General features: G+C 38.1%; 1 protein-coding gene across 2 annotated transcripts in view; it reads right to left on the reverse strand.

The window, feature by feature from the left end:
• The window catches only part of Zgrf1 (zinc finger GRF-type containing 1), a 60,418-nt gene extending 47,985 nt beyond the window's left edge, over positions 1 to 12,433 (reverse strand). Inside the window, exons 1-6 of one of the 2 annotated variants that reach the window (XM_028760428.1) lie at positions 12,354 to 12,433; positions 10,202 to 10,282; positions 8,742 to 8,801; positions 7,194 to 7,379; positions 5,155 to 6,904; positions 1,375 to 1,448 (exon numbers count right to left, since the gene is read on the reverse strand). In XM_028760428.1, the coding sequence (XP_028616261.1) occupies positions 1,375 to 1,448; positions 5,155 to 6,904; positions 7,194 to 7,379; positions 8,742 to 8,801; positions 10,202 to 10,282; positions 12,354 to 12,374 (2,172 nt within the window). In that variant the 5' untranslated portion in view covers positions 12,375 to 12,433. Of the gene's footprint in view, positions 1 to 1,374; positions 1,449 to 4,680; positions 6,905 to 7,193; positions 7,380 to 8,741; positions 8,802 to 10,201; positions 10,283 to 12,353 lie in introns of both variants that reach the window. The other variant, XM_028760427.1, reaches the window with a different exon arrangement.
• Between the last annotated feature and the right edge of the window lie 1,068 nt (positions 12,434 to 13,501).

A 13,501-nucleotide genomic window follows, 5' to 3' on the forward strand; every position in this document is an offset into this window, starting at 1 on the left:
GTGAGGGAGTCATGAATCAACAGTTTGGAACCTTCTGTATTGCTACAATTTTAACATAAATTATAGAACACTATCATGCTGGTTAGTTTTTTATCAGCTTGACATAGGCTAGAGTCAGAGGAAGGAGTCTCAATTGAGGAAAATACCTCTATAAGACTGGACTGTAAACAAGCTTGTTCCTAGTTAGTAGTTGACAAGAGAAGGCCTAGCCTATTGTGCTTTGGGGAGGATTGTAGAAAGACTTTGGAACTTTGGGCTGGATAAGTTTAACATTGTTCAAAGTGTTCAAAGCTCAGTGGGCTGTGCTATAGGAGTTTGGAAAAATAGAGTGTTGAGAGCACTGTAGACAATAGAGGTCTGGCTTGTGAAGTTTCAGAGGGAAGCAGAGACTCTACCCAGCCATTTGTGTGAAGAAACTCTGGTGTCTTGATCAGCTGGAACTGAAGTCAGCTGTGATTAACAAAAGACCAGACCCACTAAAACAAAACCTTTGCTTGCTGGGACAATTGGTGCTGGTCAGCTGTAGCTGAAGAATCAGCTGTGTATAAGAAGAGGGCAGCATCATGGGTGAAATCTGGGAAGTGTTTCCTCAGAGTCAGCATACAAAAGCTGTGTCCCAGAGGTGGCCAAAGTTGTACCTTGTGCTGGCAGCTTAACTTGGTAGTGTAAGAATCCCCTAAGTGGTAGGTTTTCAAGGCATTAATAGGTCACAAAGAACAGACTTGCACTTTGAAAGGCCAGGAGAGGCCAATGGTAAAAGATGCAGTCTCATTAGCAGTTGAAGGGCCAAGATTAAAGGAGTCATGCAAAGCAGTTGAGGCTTGGCACCATGAAGAGGGCCTGAGAGGATATTGGTGAAAGTGCAGCCCAGTTTGAACAAGAGATCCTAGCACTTTGGAGATGCCAGTACTATGGGATGGCCACCAAGAACAACAGCAGATATAAGGTGAAGTCCACCTGAGCCCAGAGATAAGCTGTGTGTGCTGCAGAGGGTGGAGTCTGAGAAGCGACCCAGGCCCCTTGGAGGAATCTAGATCATGAGTGAATCCCAGATACTGGACACTCAATTATTTACACAGTTGGGGTTTTGCTTTGCTTGTGACTATGTTCTGGTTCTTGTAAGTTGAAATAACCATTTTCATCCCCAATCGCTTTTGGTCACGGTGTTTCATCACAGCAATTGTAACCCTTACTAAGACAATTCTTATCAACTATATGACATCAATGATGCCTAAATGAATAAATACCAGAATGGGGGCAGAAGAGGAGATAGTAGTGAGAAAGTATCATCAAAGTGTATGCAATATGCATATGAAACTCTCAGTATTTTCTACACAAGAAGAACATAGTAGTTAGCGATTGATACATATGTACCTGCTGAGGAGCCCGATGCTCACGAGGATACTCTAGCAGAGCATGTGAAACTACTGTGGCAGGTGATGTCCTGGCTGCAACGAAAGAATTAACCAGCCTTATTTATCATATGCATCACAGTATTTTGCAAAAATACATTTCCTTCTAAACTGAAGTAATATACTTTAAAAAGTAATGTCTTGATAATCATTTAATCTGGAGTATGAGTAAAGACACAGTGTACTATTCTGTACATTCTTAATGTAAAAATTCAACATATTTCGAATGAAAAAAATTACTGGTTACTTTTTTTAAAAAATGACCTTATGTGGTGGGTGCATGCCTTTAATCCCAGTACTCAGAAATTAGAGGCAGATAGATTCAAGGCCAGCCTAGTTTACAGTGAATTCCAGGACAGTCAGGGCTATTTGGAGAGACCCTGACTCAAGTAGATACATTAGTCAGATTTCTTTGTTTTTGCACAAATTTGTCTATACATACATATATGCACTATGTGCACGTTGGGTGCCCACAGAGGCCAGAAGGGGATGCTTAGACCCAAATCTGGATTCTCTGCATAAGCCAAAAGTTCTTACCTGCTGAGCCATCTCTCCAGGTCCCTTACTGATCTTAATGGGGATAAGTTTTTTGCATTTCTTAGCAACCTATTTTTAAAAATAATATATTCTAAACCAATAATCACCTGCAATACACATGTTAAAAATGAAGTTCTGCCTAATTGTTGAGAACAAGAAAGCTAATACAACTATTACACTATTGCTATTCATAACCATGGGGGGTGAGGGTGCAAGGAGCCTCACTCTATCCAAACCCATCCTAAATTCATCTCACCTGCAACACACTATGTAGACCAGAGATGTTCTACCAAGAGCATTGGAATGAATCACTGGGGACACAGCAGTGAAAGGAGAGACAAAGAAGACAACCACACGATTACAGCAGATGAACTCAGAGTACAATAGGAAAAGGTATCATAAAGACTGGTGATGAAATACAACACAGGTGTTCTAAAAAGCTCACTCCTAAGAAGTAACCCTGAACTGAGACCTAACGCAAAGCTAAGCTATAGAACAGAAGCAGGTGTGAAAAAGCAGGCAGGGTATGAGGCTGGCAAGGCAGCAGACCAGCAGCAGAGCACATTCCCAACAAGACAACACTCTGCCTTATTTCATGTTGTACATACATATTGATAACTTTTTCAGTCAATTTAGTATCAAAATGTTCATAATTTTGTGATTTTACTGATTATTTCACTATTTTAAAGTCCCCTAGAGTTTGTGATATCTTGTATTCTTAAGTATTGAGATTGTGATGGCTGCTGCGGAGAAAATACATAGGGATTGTTTTCATCAGCACTGTTGACTTTGAGCCCAACATTAATAAACAAAAAATTTTTAAATAAAGTGGTCTTTAAGTGAACACATAATTATGTGTTGCTGAGTAGACGGAAATGTTCTGGCCAGAGATGTGCAAGAAGTCAGACCTGCATATCTCATGTGACCAGTGATTCTATAGTTGGTGTTTAAGCTTATCACAGAACAGAATGACCTCAACATTGTACAGCCACTATAATCTTCTCTTCCAATTTGATGAAATAATCATTTTCTCAAAATAAAATGCTGTATTTCCCAAATCTTCATATTATAATGCTATGCTCTTATTTTGGTTTATGAACCAATTATATCCACTCATTTTTATTATTAAGCTTTTCATTTTTTTAGAAAATAAACTAATGGGCTGGAGAGATGGTTCAGCGGTTAAGAGCTCAACTGCTCTTCCAAAGGTCCTGAGTTCAATTCCCAGCAACCACATGATGGCTCACAACCATCCATGAGGTTTCATGCCCTCTTCTGGTACACAAGTGTACATGCAGATATATACTAAATAAATAAATCTTTAAAAAAAAAAGGAAACTATCAAACTTATCCACATTTCAAAGAAGTTTAGAATGTATAGAAATTTACTCATATATTTTTAGCAAAAATTATTTGAGATATTCAAGTAAGAATTTAATTCTAACAATGAGTATCACAGTGTTGTTCATTTACCTTCATAGATTACAGATCATTCTGAGCCACACAGCAGGGTATACAGCTATACAGCAAGATGCTGTCTTAAAACACACATACACACATAAACCAGGCAGGGGTGCAGAACTTTTTTATTATTTTGTGTATGAGTGTTTGCCTTGTGTGTCTGCACCAGACATGCTGGCGCTAGAGGAGGTGGTGAGCCTCTATGTGTGCTAGGAATTGAACCCAGGTCCTTTGCAACAAATGCTCTTAACCACTGAGTCAACTCTCCAGCCTGTGGTACACACCTTTAATCCCAGTACTTAGGAGGCAGAGCAGTAGATCTCTGATTTTAAGCCAGCCTGGTCTACAGAGCAAGTTCTAGAATAGCCCAGGCTATATAGAGAAACACACATATGCAACAGATATCATAAAGGATTAATATTGCCAATACATAAAATGACTGTAAGTCAAGAACAAAAAGACCAACACTCATTTTAAAAACAGAGAAACCGATGAAGAGTTCATGAAATCATGAAAATGGCAGAATTATAAAATCTAAGAGACCTTCAATTTCATTTACTAAAGTGACTCAGGAAGGAGTTGTGGACTTTACAAAGCTGATAGTTTTTTGCTGGCAGTAACATTGCTGAGATAATTTGGCAATGATGAGAGATGCACTGTGGGATTTCGGGAGTAAAATATACTGACATTTTGAGTCGGGCCCTTTCAGACTGTGAGGATAAAGAAACACTACAGAAGGGAGCAGAGGACACTCTTATACTGCACTCTTGGGATGAGGATGTAGTCATGTAAAGAGCAAGCACTACAGTTTTGGATTAGTATGCTTAACGTGAACATATCCTTGCTTATACCTGTTACTGTGCGTTCTGCCTATGCAAATGTCATTTCCGGAAAGATGCCATAGAGACTGGTTAATGTTAAATAGACTGAGGAACTGTGGTACAAAGACTTAGTCATCACTATATAATCCTCTATTAGAGTTGTCATTACCTACTATATGGATTACACCATGTAATCTCCAGCCCCATTTATTGAGAGAGGGTCTCACATAGCCCAGGTTGGCCTCAAACTAAGGAGACAGTTGCAGATAATTTTGAATATTCCTAATATTGTCTCTACTTCCCAAGTGCTGAGATTATAGGCATGAACCACCACATATGAAACTCTCTAACACAGCAGACAGTAAGAATCTTCCCTTCCTTCGAGCTACAAAGGGAACAACCAAAAAAATAAAAATAAAAATAAAAATAAAAAGATAAGTGCCTCTAACCTTTAGGACTGACATCTGGGTCTCGACTCTGCCAAACCTCCTGTGGAAAGGCATGCTTTTTCTTCAGTAGTGCCAAGTTTCCTAAAGCTTTGCTATGCTCAGACTGTGATTTTAAAAGGGCCATGTTATTTATTGCTTCAGAAAGTTCTGAAGAATTTTTAGAAGTAGCCCAGGATTGTTGGTTTCTCTGTGTAATTTCCACTTCTAAATGATCACATGGCAAACTTCTAATCCTTTCTACTTCTTTAGACTCAGAAATATATGCTTCGCTGTCTCTGTAAATAGTATGTTTTATTCCCGCAGGATAAAATAAAGGACTAGAAACTTGGGTGCTGGATTCTTCTAGTTCATGACACTCAGAGTGATCCTGAGTGGTACTCAACAACTGGACACTAATGTCACTCCTAGAGATTGGTAATAAGTCCTGCTCATCATTTTTGTCTATGTGACTTTTCAAAATAAAAGGCTGGGTACCTTTTGAGAACAGGTCACTGTTTTCAGGAGCCAGATTTGTGACTGTGTTTAAAAGATAAGGAATATGTAAGCTTGTATTTACACCTCTGTGTTTATTTGAGGGTGCAATAATACCATAATTAATTGCATTTCCTTGGATAGATTTACTAATATCTTCTTTGCTGTCCTCTGGTACATCCTCATTCCACTCCAGTGATGAGTCCAAACTGCTCCCTATGTCACTGTGACCCTGGTCCTCTAGTGCTTTTCCAGTGTTTGCATCTTCATGAGGTCCTGAATTAAAACCCACACAGGTTCTATCACAGAACTCTGACAACAGAGTCTCATTAGCAGGAACGGCCTCTTTGGGCTTGCCATCGGCAGATGACAGGAGTGGCAAGTGTTCTCCTGCAGTTTCTCGGCAGCCTATATCCCCACAGCCCTTCTGAACACATAAGTCATCTGTAAGCACAACTTCCTTCTCCCAGCTCTCTGAATCATGGGGAAGTCTGCTGTCTTCTTGTGACTCCTCATCAGTGTCACTGGTCTCAAAGTTGCTCAGATTAAAAGAAACTTCCAAAAATGGCTGTGTGGTGTTATCAACAGTATTCAGATTTTCTCTATCAGCACTGCTTTTAGAAACCATGTCTATGATGTCATCAGAGATCCTAGAGTTGGTACTTAGAGAAGATTCAATTTCAAGTTGTTTATGTTCTATTTCTGGCAATGGTGACACTGGTCTACACTCCAGTTCTAGTGTTGCATCTGCATCTGCCCCCTGAATATCTTCTCGAGTGCAAAGTAACTCATTTTGACTAAAAGGTACTTTGCTACTGTACTGAATGTCAGATTCTGATAATAAACTGACCTTTTCTTTACTGCTGTAGCTAACCAGTATGCTGCTGTCCTTACAGAATGAAGGTGCTAAGTTTTCTTCCTGACTCCAGTACTGGCAGTTATTATCTACTGGCCTGTCCACACTGTAGAATTCTCCCTTTTCGGTACAGGTTTCAAAGTCCTCTGAATTTTTTTGTACCAAAAGTTCAGACAAGTTAAAAATGTTCATATCTTCTCGGGCTTCTGGTTTATCCTCTGGATCATTCTCATCTCTAGCTGAACAGGGAGGTGATCTCTGGGAGGGTAAATACCTAGCCCACCTGCTTGTGGTTCTTGTGGGATTTTCTGACTGCTGCTCACAGCGTAAATTCCCTGTGCTCCATGTCTCAGCATAGTCTTCCTTTGGCTTAGAAGTAATCTTCAAACACCCCTGTGGTTCCATCTTAGGAAAGCGTCCTGTAATCTCACCATGCAGATCCTTCCCGTTAATTGAGCTGGACTTCAGAAGTGCTAATATCTGGGCTTTGCTTCTGACATTTTGTGAAACTCCAGGACAGTGAGAGTCTAAACCATTTCTTCTTGTGGGTTCACTGGCCAGAAAAGAGTTAGAATGTTTGCTTTCAGAAATGACAGGAAAGCAAAGCTTGTCCTCTTTATCTAGTGTGTCTGTGTTAATCTTGAAGGATGAAGAAAGAAGTGATAAAGGCATGTCGCTTCTGTCTGTGTTCCTGAACGTGACGAAACTCTCATTGTCCACTGATGTAGGAGTTATATCTTTCTGACCAACAGTGGAAAACAATGGAAGTGTGCTAGAGAACACAGGGAGAAGTCTCGGGCCAGGCGGGCCAGGATTCGCATCACCAAGAGAGGTAGCCAGTTCACTGTTCTCAGTAACAGTCACTTTCTTTGGCATCTTATAAGGTCTTTGAAAACCCTAAACAGATTAAAACAATTGTCAGCTATACCATTATTTCTAAGGAAAATGTGAAAATAATTTGCTAAAAAGAATAACAAATATGTATGCTTTGCCTAAGGTAAATAATATTTAAAATTCGCTAAATTAAAATACATTTATTAGTAAGACTTTTCTAACTTGGATTTACTTTTGTGTTACCTAACAATGAAGGTACAACTTTAACAGCAACCTATGATAAAAATGTACTCATTTTAAAAATAACTTTATAACTATACGTTGAAATATTAGTTTCCACATAGAAACTTACAGTCGTCTTCCTTTTTAAGCCAGAGGGCTGACACCCAAGAGACCGGCTGGAGGCTACAGTTGTCCTTGGGCCTGACTCCAGGGCTTCTCTGGAGCCATCCAACTCAACAGCTCTGCTTCCAGCAGCCTTGGCCTCCTCAACTGTGATCAAATACCGCTCACTTTCCAAGTCATCTCCGGGTTTCACCTACATTTTCAAAAATAAACATCCAAATTGCATAGTTGAGTAATTTACACATGCCAACAGGCTCACCAGCAATGAACAAGATGCAGTGAACATTCAACTAAGGTGCTCAAGTAATCAATCAGCAAATCCTTCAACTATTCATTATCATGCACTAATTAACAATCAAAAACACATAAACAAGGAAATAATGCAATAAAAACTTCACTAATTTGCTCATTCAGCAGTACATACTATGGTGCTCCTGAGGCCCTTTGACACATGCTAAGAACACAAAGACAAGCAGAAAGCTTCCTTTCACTTAGAATCTATACAACTAAATGCCATTTTTAAAAGTCAAAGCCATCAGTTACCAATTCTGTATTCTTATAAATATATATGAATTAGAACTTCATAATTATCACAAATATTGTTAAGTTTGGTTACATACATATAATCACATTACCTGAAAAACAGAGCATTGTTTAGTCATTTTATTAATTGCTACCAACTCCTGAGAAAAACACTAAGATCATCAACTTAGAAAATACACCTTTATTACATTAAACGTTCACTAATGAAACTACTTAGGATAAAATAACAGTAGCTACATTAATTGAACACCTACTAAGAAAATGCCACTCCTAGACTCTCTTGTCATAAATCTAAAAGAACAGCCACTATTAATGATACAAGATTTCATGGCTAAGTATCCACATAGTGATTGTAATGGTATGAATTTTAACACATGCTGGTTATTAGAGGATCTCTAATTTCCAGAACAACACTCCTCTCTGTTTCTAGTTGAAGCATGGACAAGGTCATGGGCCGCATAGGAGGTGTTTCAGGGTCTGAAAGGAGCCAGAGCAGTTCTAATGCCTTCGGTTCCTTTCCTTCTTCAAACACAAGAAAAACACAGACTATGTATTTCAGGAAATACTTAAATGGGAATAATTCTACAAAGACTATCAAACCACTGTGTGAAGGCTAAAGACAGAGTTCAGCAGTAGAGCATATGCCTCACACGAATGAAGCCTTGGGTTGAAGCCTTGGGTTCCATCCCCAGCACAACAAATTCTCACCTAATAAGCCGATTCTAGAGTCACATCCTTGATTTGAATATGAACTGCAACCACCATTCTATGAGCACAAACATGCACTAAACCTTTCTGTGCTACACTCCTGATGCAAAAACATCATAGCATTGTCATAAAAATTAAAATGAAATAACTAAAGGCTGATAGCATATAGTATAGCTATAATAAGTAAACAAAATACCAACTATAACTATCAGTATCAGTACTATAATTACTGTATTAATAACATTCATACAGAAGCATCTACATAACCTTTTAAATTTCAAGTAAGGTGAAGACATTAAAATACCTCAAGGCACTTAAGAAACAGACTTTCCAAACATGTTCCTTTGTCATCATATAAAATTGCCTGTTAAAAAAACAAGAAAAAAGTTTTTAAAAAAAATTATTTTTCATTTCTTGAAATCTTCTATAGGAAATTAAAATTTGTCACATAAGTAAATCATGTAATAAAAGAATTATACACATTCTGTAACTTGCATTTGAAAGTCCATCTATTTCAAATGTTACTGCATCCACTGAGCATGAGAGCTGAGGTACAGTGTAAGAAATGCAAGGAGTCAGGTGCTAGAGAGACAGCTGTTAGTAAAGCATCTATGGACAAACGAAAGGACCTGAAGTCAGTTCCAGCATCGATATAAAAGCTTGGTATGAGCCTATATCCACAGTAGAAGTGAGGGAGATAAAGCTAGGAGAGGCCTGTCCAGCAAATTGGTGAGCTCCAGGTTCAGTAAAAAACCCGGTCTCAAAAAATGAGGTGGATAGAAGACATATAATGTGGACTTCTAGCCTTTACGCATGTCTATCCACACACAGGCACCCTTAAAAAAAGAGAAAGAGAAAGATAAAAAACTTGATTCTACTAGAAAGATTCTTGACTGGAATTGGGAATGAAGAGCTAGAATCCATTGACTGAGGCCAATAAGAAATGAGATGGGGCAAGAGAGATAAGTGGTTAAGAATGCATGCCTCTGGGGCTGGTGAGATGGCTCAAAAAATAAGAGCACTGGGTTCTCTTCCAGAGGTCCTGAATTCAATAAGTTCAATTTCCAGCCTCCACATGGTGGCTCACAACCATCTATAATGAGATCTGGTGCCCTCTCCTGGTGTATAAGCATACATGCAGACAGAACATAGTATACATAATAAATAAATAAATAAATAAATAAATAAATAAATAAATAAATAAATCTTTTAAAAAAAATATTTAGCTAAAACTAGGTGGTTGCAGCATATGCCTTTAATTCCAGCACTCGGGAGGCAGAGGCCAGGGGATCTCTGAGTTTGAGGTCAGCCTGGTCTACACAGTTCTAGCTACACAGAGACCATGCCTCAAAACAAAAAACTTGGCTAGAAAATGGGTCCTGGAGTCATGTCTAAGTTCACCAATGACTCCTGCACTTTTATCCAGGACTCCTGGGTAAGATACTTCATCTGTACCCTCAGTTTAATCATCAGTAAAATAAAGACAAAATGCTTAACCTGTAGGAGAGTTGTGCAAACAAAATGAACATGCTGATAACATCATCACCGGCTCATTGTAAGTTTTTTAACTCAAAACAAACTAAATAATGTTTACTTACTAAACTTTCAAAAGGTACAACAAAACCGATATGAAAATGTCTTTTTCACATCATGGTTACATGTGGCCATAACTGACATTTTAGTATTATTGGGCATTTCCTTAATGCCCAGTAAAAAGGAAAGAACACAGCTGTCACAGGCTGTAGTAAACTGCTTGGCACTTACCTTGTTGCCTACGTGAGTGATCTTGAGAACTCCATCTTGCCACACTTTGGACTTCTTCATCTTTTGATGAGTATATAGGACCTTATTTCCAAAAGTAAGGAAGCATCATTGCCATTTACACATATTTAATATATAGCTTACAGGCCATATAAAAATAAAGACATCCTTTATCACAATCATAGCACAAGTATCGTCACAATAACAGTATCAGTGAAGAGCTGTAGCTCAAGGATAAACTGCAGGCTTAGTATCATGAGGCCCTGAGTTTAACCCCTAGCATAAAAAAAAAAAAAAAGGAAACAAAGCAAAACAATTTTAAGGCTGGGTAGGACTAAAGGTAAAGGAAAAAAAAGGGCAAGTAAAAGGCTTTAGGTTAACTGAACATCAAAAATAATTTTAAACCACCACATCATCAGTGGCAAAGAAACATAGCTATGGGTTACATATTACTTCTTATTTTCATAGCTCTCTGAGTACAGTCCAAAGACTGACAGTCTCCTCAACTTTCACAGCATCTGAGGTCTGAACAACTTCACACTGGTTTTAACTTTATTTTTAAATCTGGTTTTTTTTTTTTTAAGGTTTTTCAAGACAGGGTTTCTCTGTGTAGTCCTGGCTGTCCTAGAACTCACTCTGTAGACCAGCTGGCCTCGAACTCAGAAATCCGCCTGCCTCTGCCTCCCAAGTGCTGGGATTAAAGGCGTGCGCCACCACCACCCAGCTTGCTTTTAACTTTAGATTCTGCTTCCATCAGTGGAAGAATGGAGTTCCCAACTGTTATATGTGGTGCTGGATTCAATTAGATTTTTTTCAAAGATTTGTTTATTTTATGTATATGAGTACGCTGTTGCTTTCTTCAGACACAGGAGAAGAGGACTTCAGATCCCATTACAGATGGTTGTGAACTGGGAATTGAACTCAGAATCTCTGGAAGAGCAGTCAGTGCTCTCCAGACCTTCAATTACAGACTGAATACAGAAACAAGTATGAAAAATCCAGCTATTACTATATCAAATGTTAAAGAAATTTAAAGGAAAAAATTTGTCTAGCAATGCATGGGCTGTAGAATTAGCTCAGTTGGAAACTGCCTCACAGGCATGAGGACCTGATAGAATCTGCATAAAATGCTGGACATGGTAATGCATCCTAGGAGGACACAGGATAACTAGGATCCCTAGTCAATCTAACCTAACTGGTAAGCTCCAGGCCAAAGAGAGACCTCGTCTCAAAGTAGATGGATGGCATTTCTGAGGATGGCACATACATGTACATACACACATGTGCATATACACAAGCATACACACACATTAGTAATCTTCAGAGAACATCTAGCAATGGTACTCTGGTCTATGTTTTCTCTTAGTATAGTTATGACTTTGAAATTTTAGTTACTTATCATTAAAAATGTAATTTATATTAAAATATGTTATTTTTAGTATTTTAAAATGCTTTTATGCCTAGCATAAATAATAAGATAGAAGCTCTACATACAAAACTTATTTATTGTCTTCAATATTTTTGAGAACAAAAATGTCTTAAGAGCAAATAATGTCCCACTATAGACAGAAGTGGCATTGACAGGTCTTGAAGTGAGAAACATTGTTCCAATGAAGTTTTAACAAACTTCATTTATAGCATGACTTTTATAGCATATACAAATAATAAGTAAGAAATAGGTTTTCCAGATAAACTATAGTACCAAATGTGGGACACAATTATACTAGAAAACTATTCGCTGTTTATTTGATATTCAAACTTCATTTTATACCTGGTTTCTTCTTGTTTTGATGAATCTGGCAATGCTAACAAGACACTTGAAAGAGACAGGAAGGAATAAATAGAGAGGAAAGGAAGAGAGTGAGAAAGGAAGGAAAAATATTTTAAAATTAGTCAGACGTAGGGGCTAGGGATGAAGCTCAGTTAGTTCCGTGTTTGCCCAATTGTGTTTGCACGAGACTGGCTCTGATCCCCAGCACCACACTCAGGATGCAGGGTAGAAGCCCGTAATCCCAGAACTTGGAAGAAAGAGGCATGAGGATCAGAATTCAAGGTGATTCTCAGCTCCATTGAGGGTTCAAGGCCAGCCTGGAATACATAAAACCCTGTCTCTCACCCCCTCCCCCACCAAATAATAATAATAAATAAGACTTACAATAAATTCTTGACATTCCATTGTTTCTTCTGAGATTATAAACCAGTCAGGTCCAGAGAATAATCAGTTTTTATTCAACATCTACATCCTCTAAAATGAAAAACAGCAAAGAATGGCCAATTGACCCTGATAAAAAGAATAAATATCAAATACAAAGTTTTTCAATAAATCTTGACTGGAGACGGAAACCAAAGAATTCCAAGACTATGAAGCCACCAAGAGAAACAAAAATGTATGTCATGGTCAGAACTGCATGACACCACATAATGGAAAATAAAAGTAAAACTAAATAAATTTATAGATACTAGTAATTCGTAAACATCTCTCCAAGTGACTTGCTATAAATCAGAAAATGAATTTTCTTTTCCTTCAACATATATTGCTTCTTAGGACCCAACTTCATTTTTTTTTTCCTAAATCATTATACTTACCACAAGATGGCCCCCTTGTGTCTTAAATTTTTCCTGTTAGAGTAATTCTTAGGTATCCAAGAACCAGTTTCAGGACAACAAATATCAACATCTGGAGCCAGGCACTTGAGTTCACATGTCATCATATTTTTTTTTTTGCATATGATATAGGAGCATGTATATATTCTCTAACAAAAATTAAGTCATCTCTAGATTATGTACATCTAGTGGACTGCGGATGATATGCAAACAGTGATTAAGCTGTATTGTTTTAGACATGGTAACAAGCCTGACTTGGTGGAACACACCTTTGATTCCAGTACACAGGAAGCACAGTCAGGTGGATCTCTGTGACTTCAAGGCCAGCCTTGCTGCCTGGTCTACCTACAGGGCTTCAGGAGAGTCAGGACTAACTGCATAGATAGACACTGTCTAAAAAGAAGAAACAAAGATGATAATTTAAAAAACCTGTATGCTCAGTACTAACAATTTTTTTTTTTTACTATTTCTCATCTATAGCTGGCTGAATACAGAAACAGAAACTACAGTTACAGAGGGTTGACTATATACCTTAGCCAATATAGCACAGTATCCTAGTGTCAAATATACATTATGTAATTGCTCTGCAAGGAAATTTTTTTTCTTTCTTTTACCCAGTGCTAGGGACTGACAATAGGGTCTTATGTACACTAGATAATAGTGCTCACACATGTCCAGTCCTCTATGTGTGCTTGAAAT

This window comes from Grammomys surdaster, unplaced genomic scaffold, assembly GCF_004785775.1.
Source record: "Grammomys surdaster isolate TR1022 unplaced genomic scaffold, NIH_TR_1.0 126531, whole genome shotgun sequence".
NCBI lineage: Eukaryota > Metazoa > Chordata > Mammalia > Rodentia > Muridae > Grammomys > Grammomys surdaster.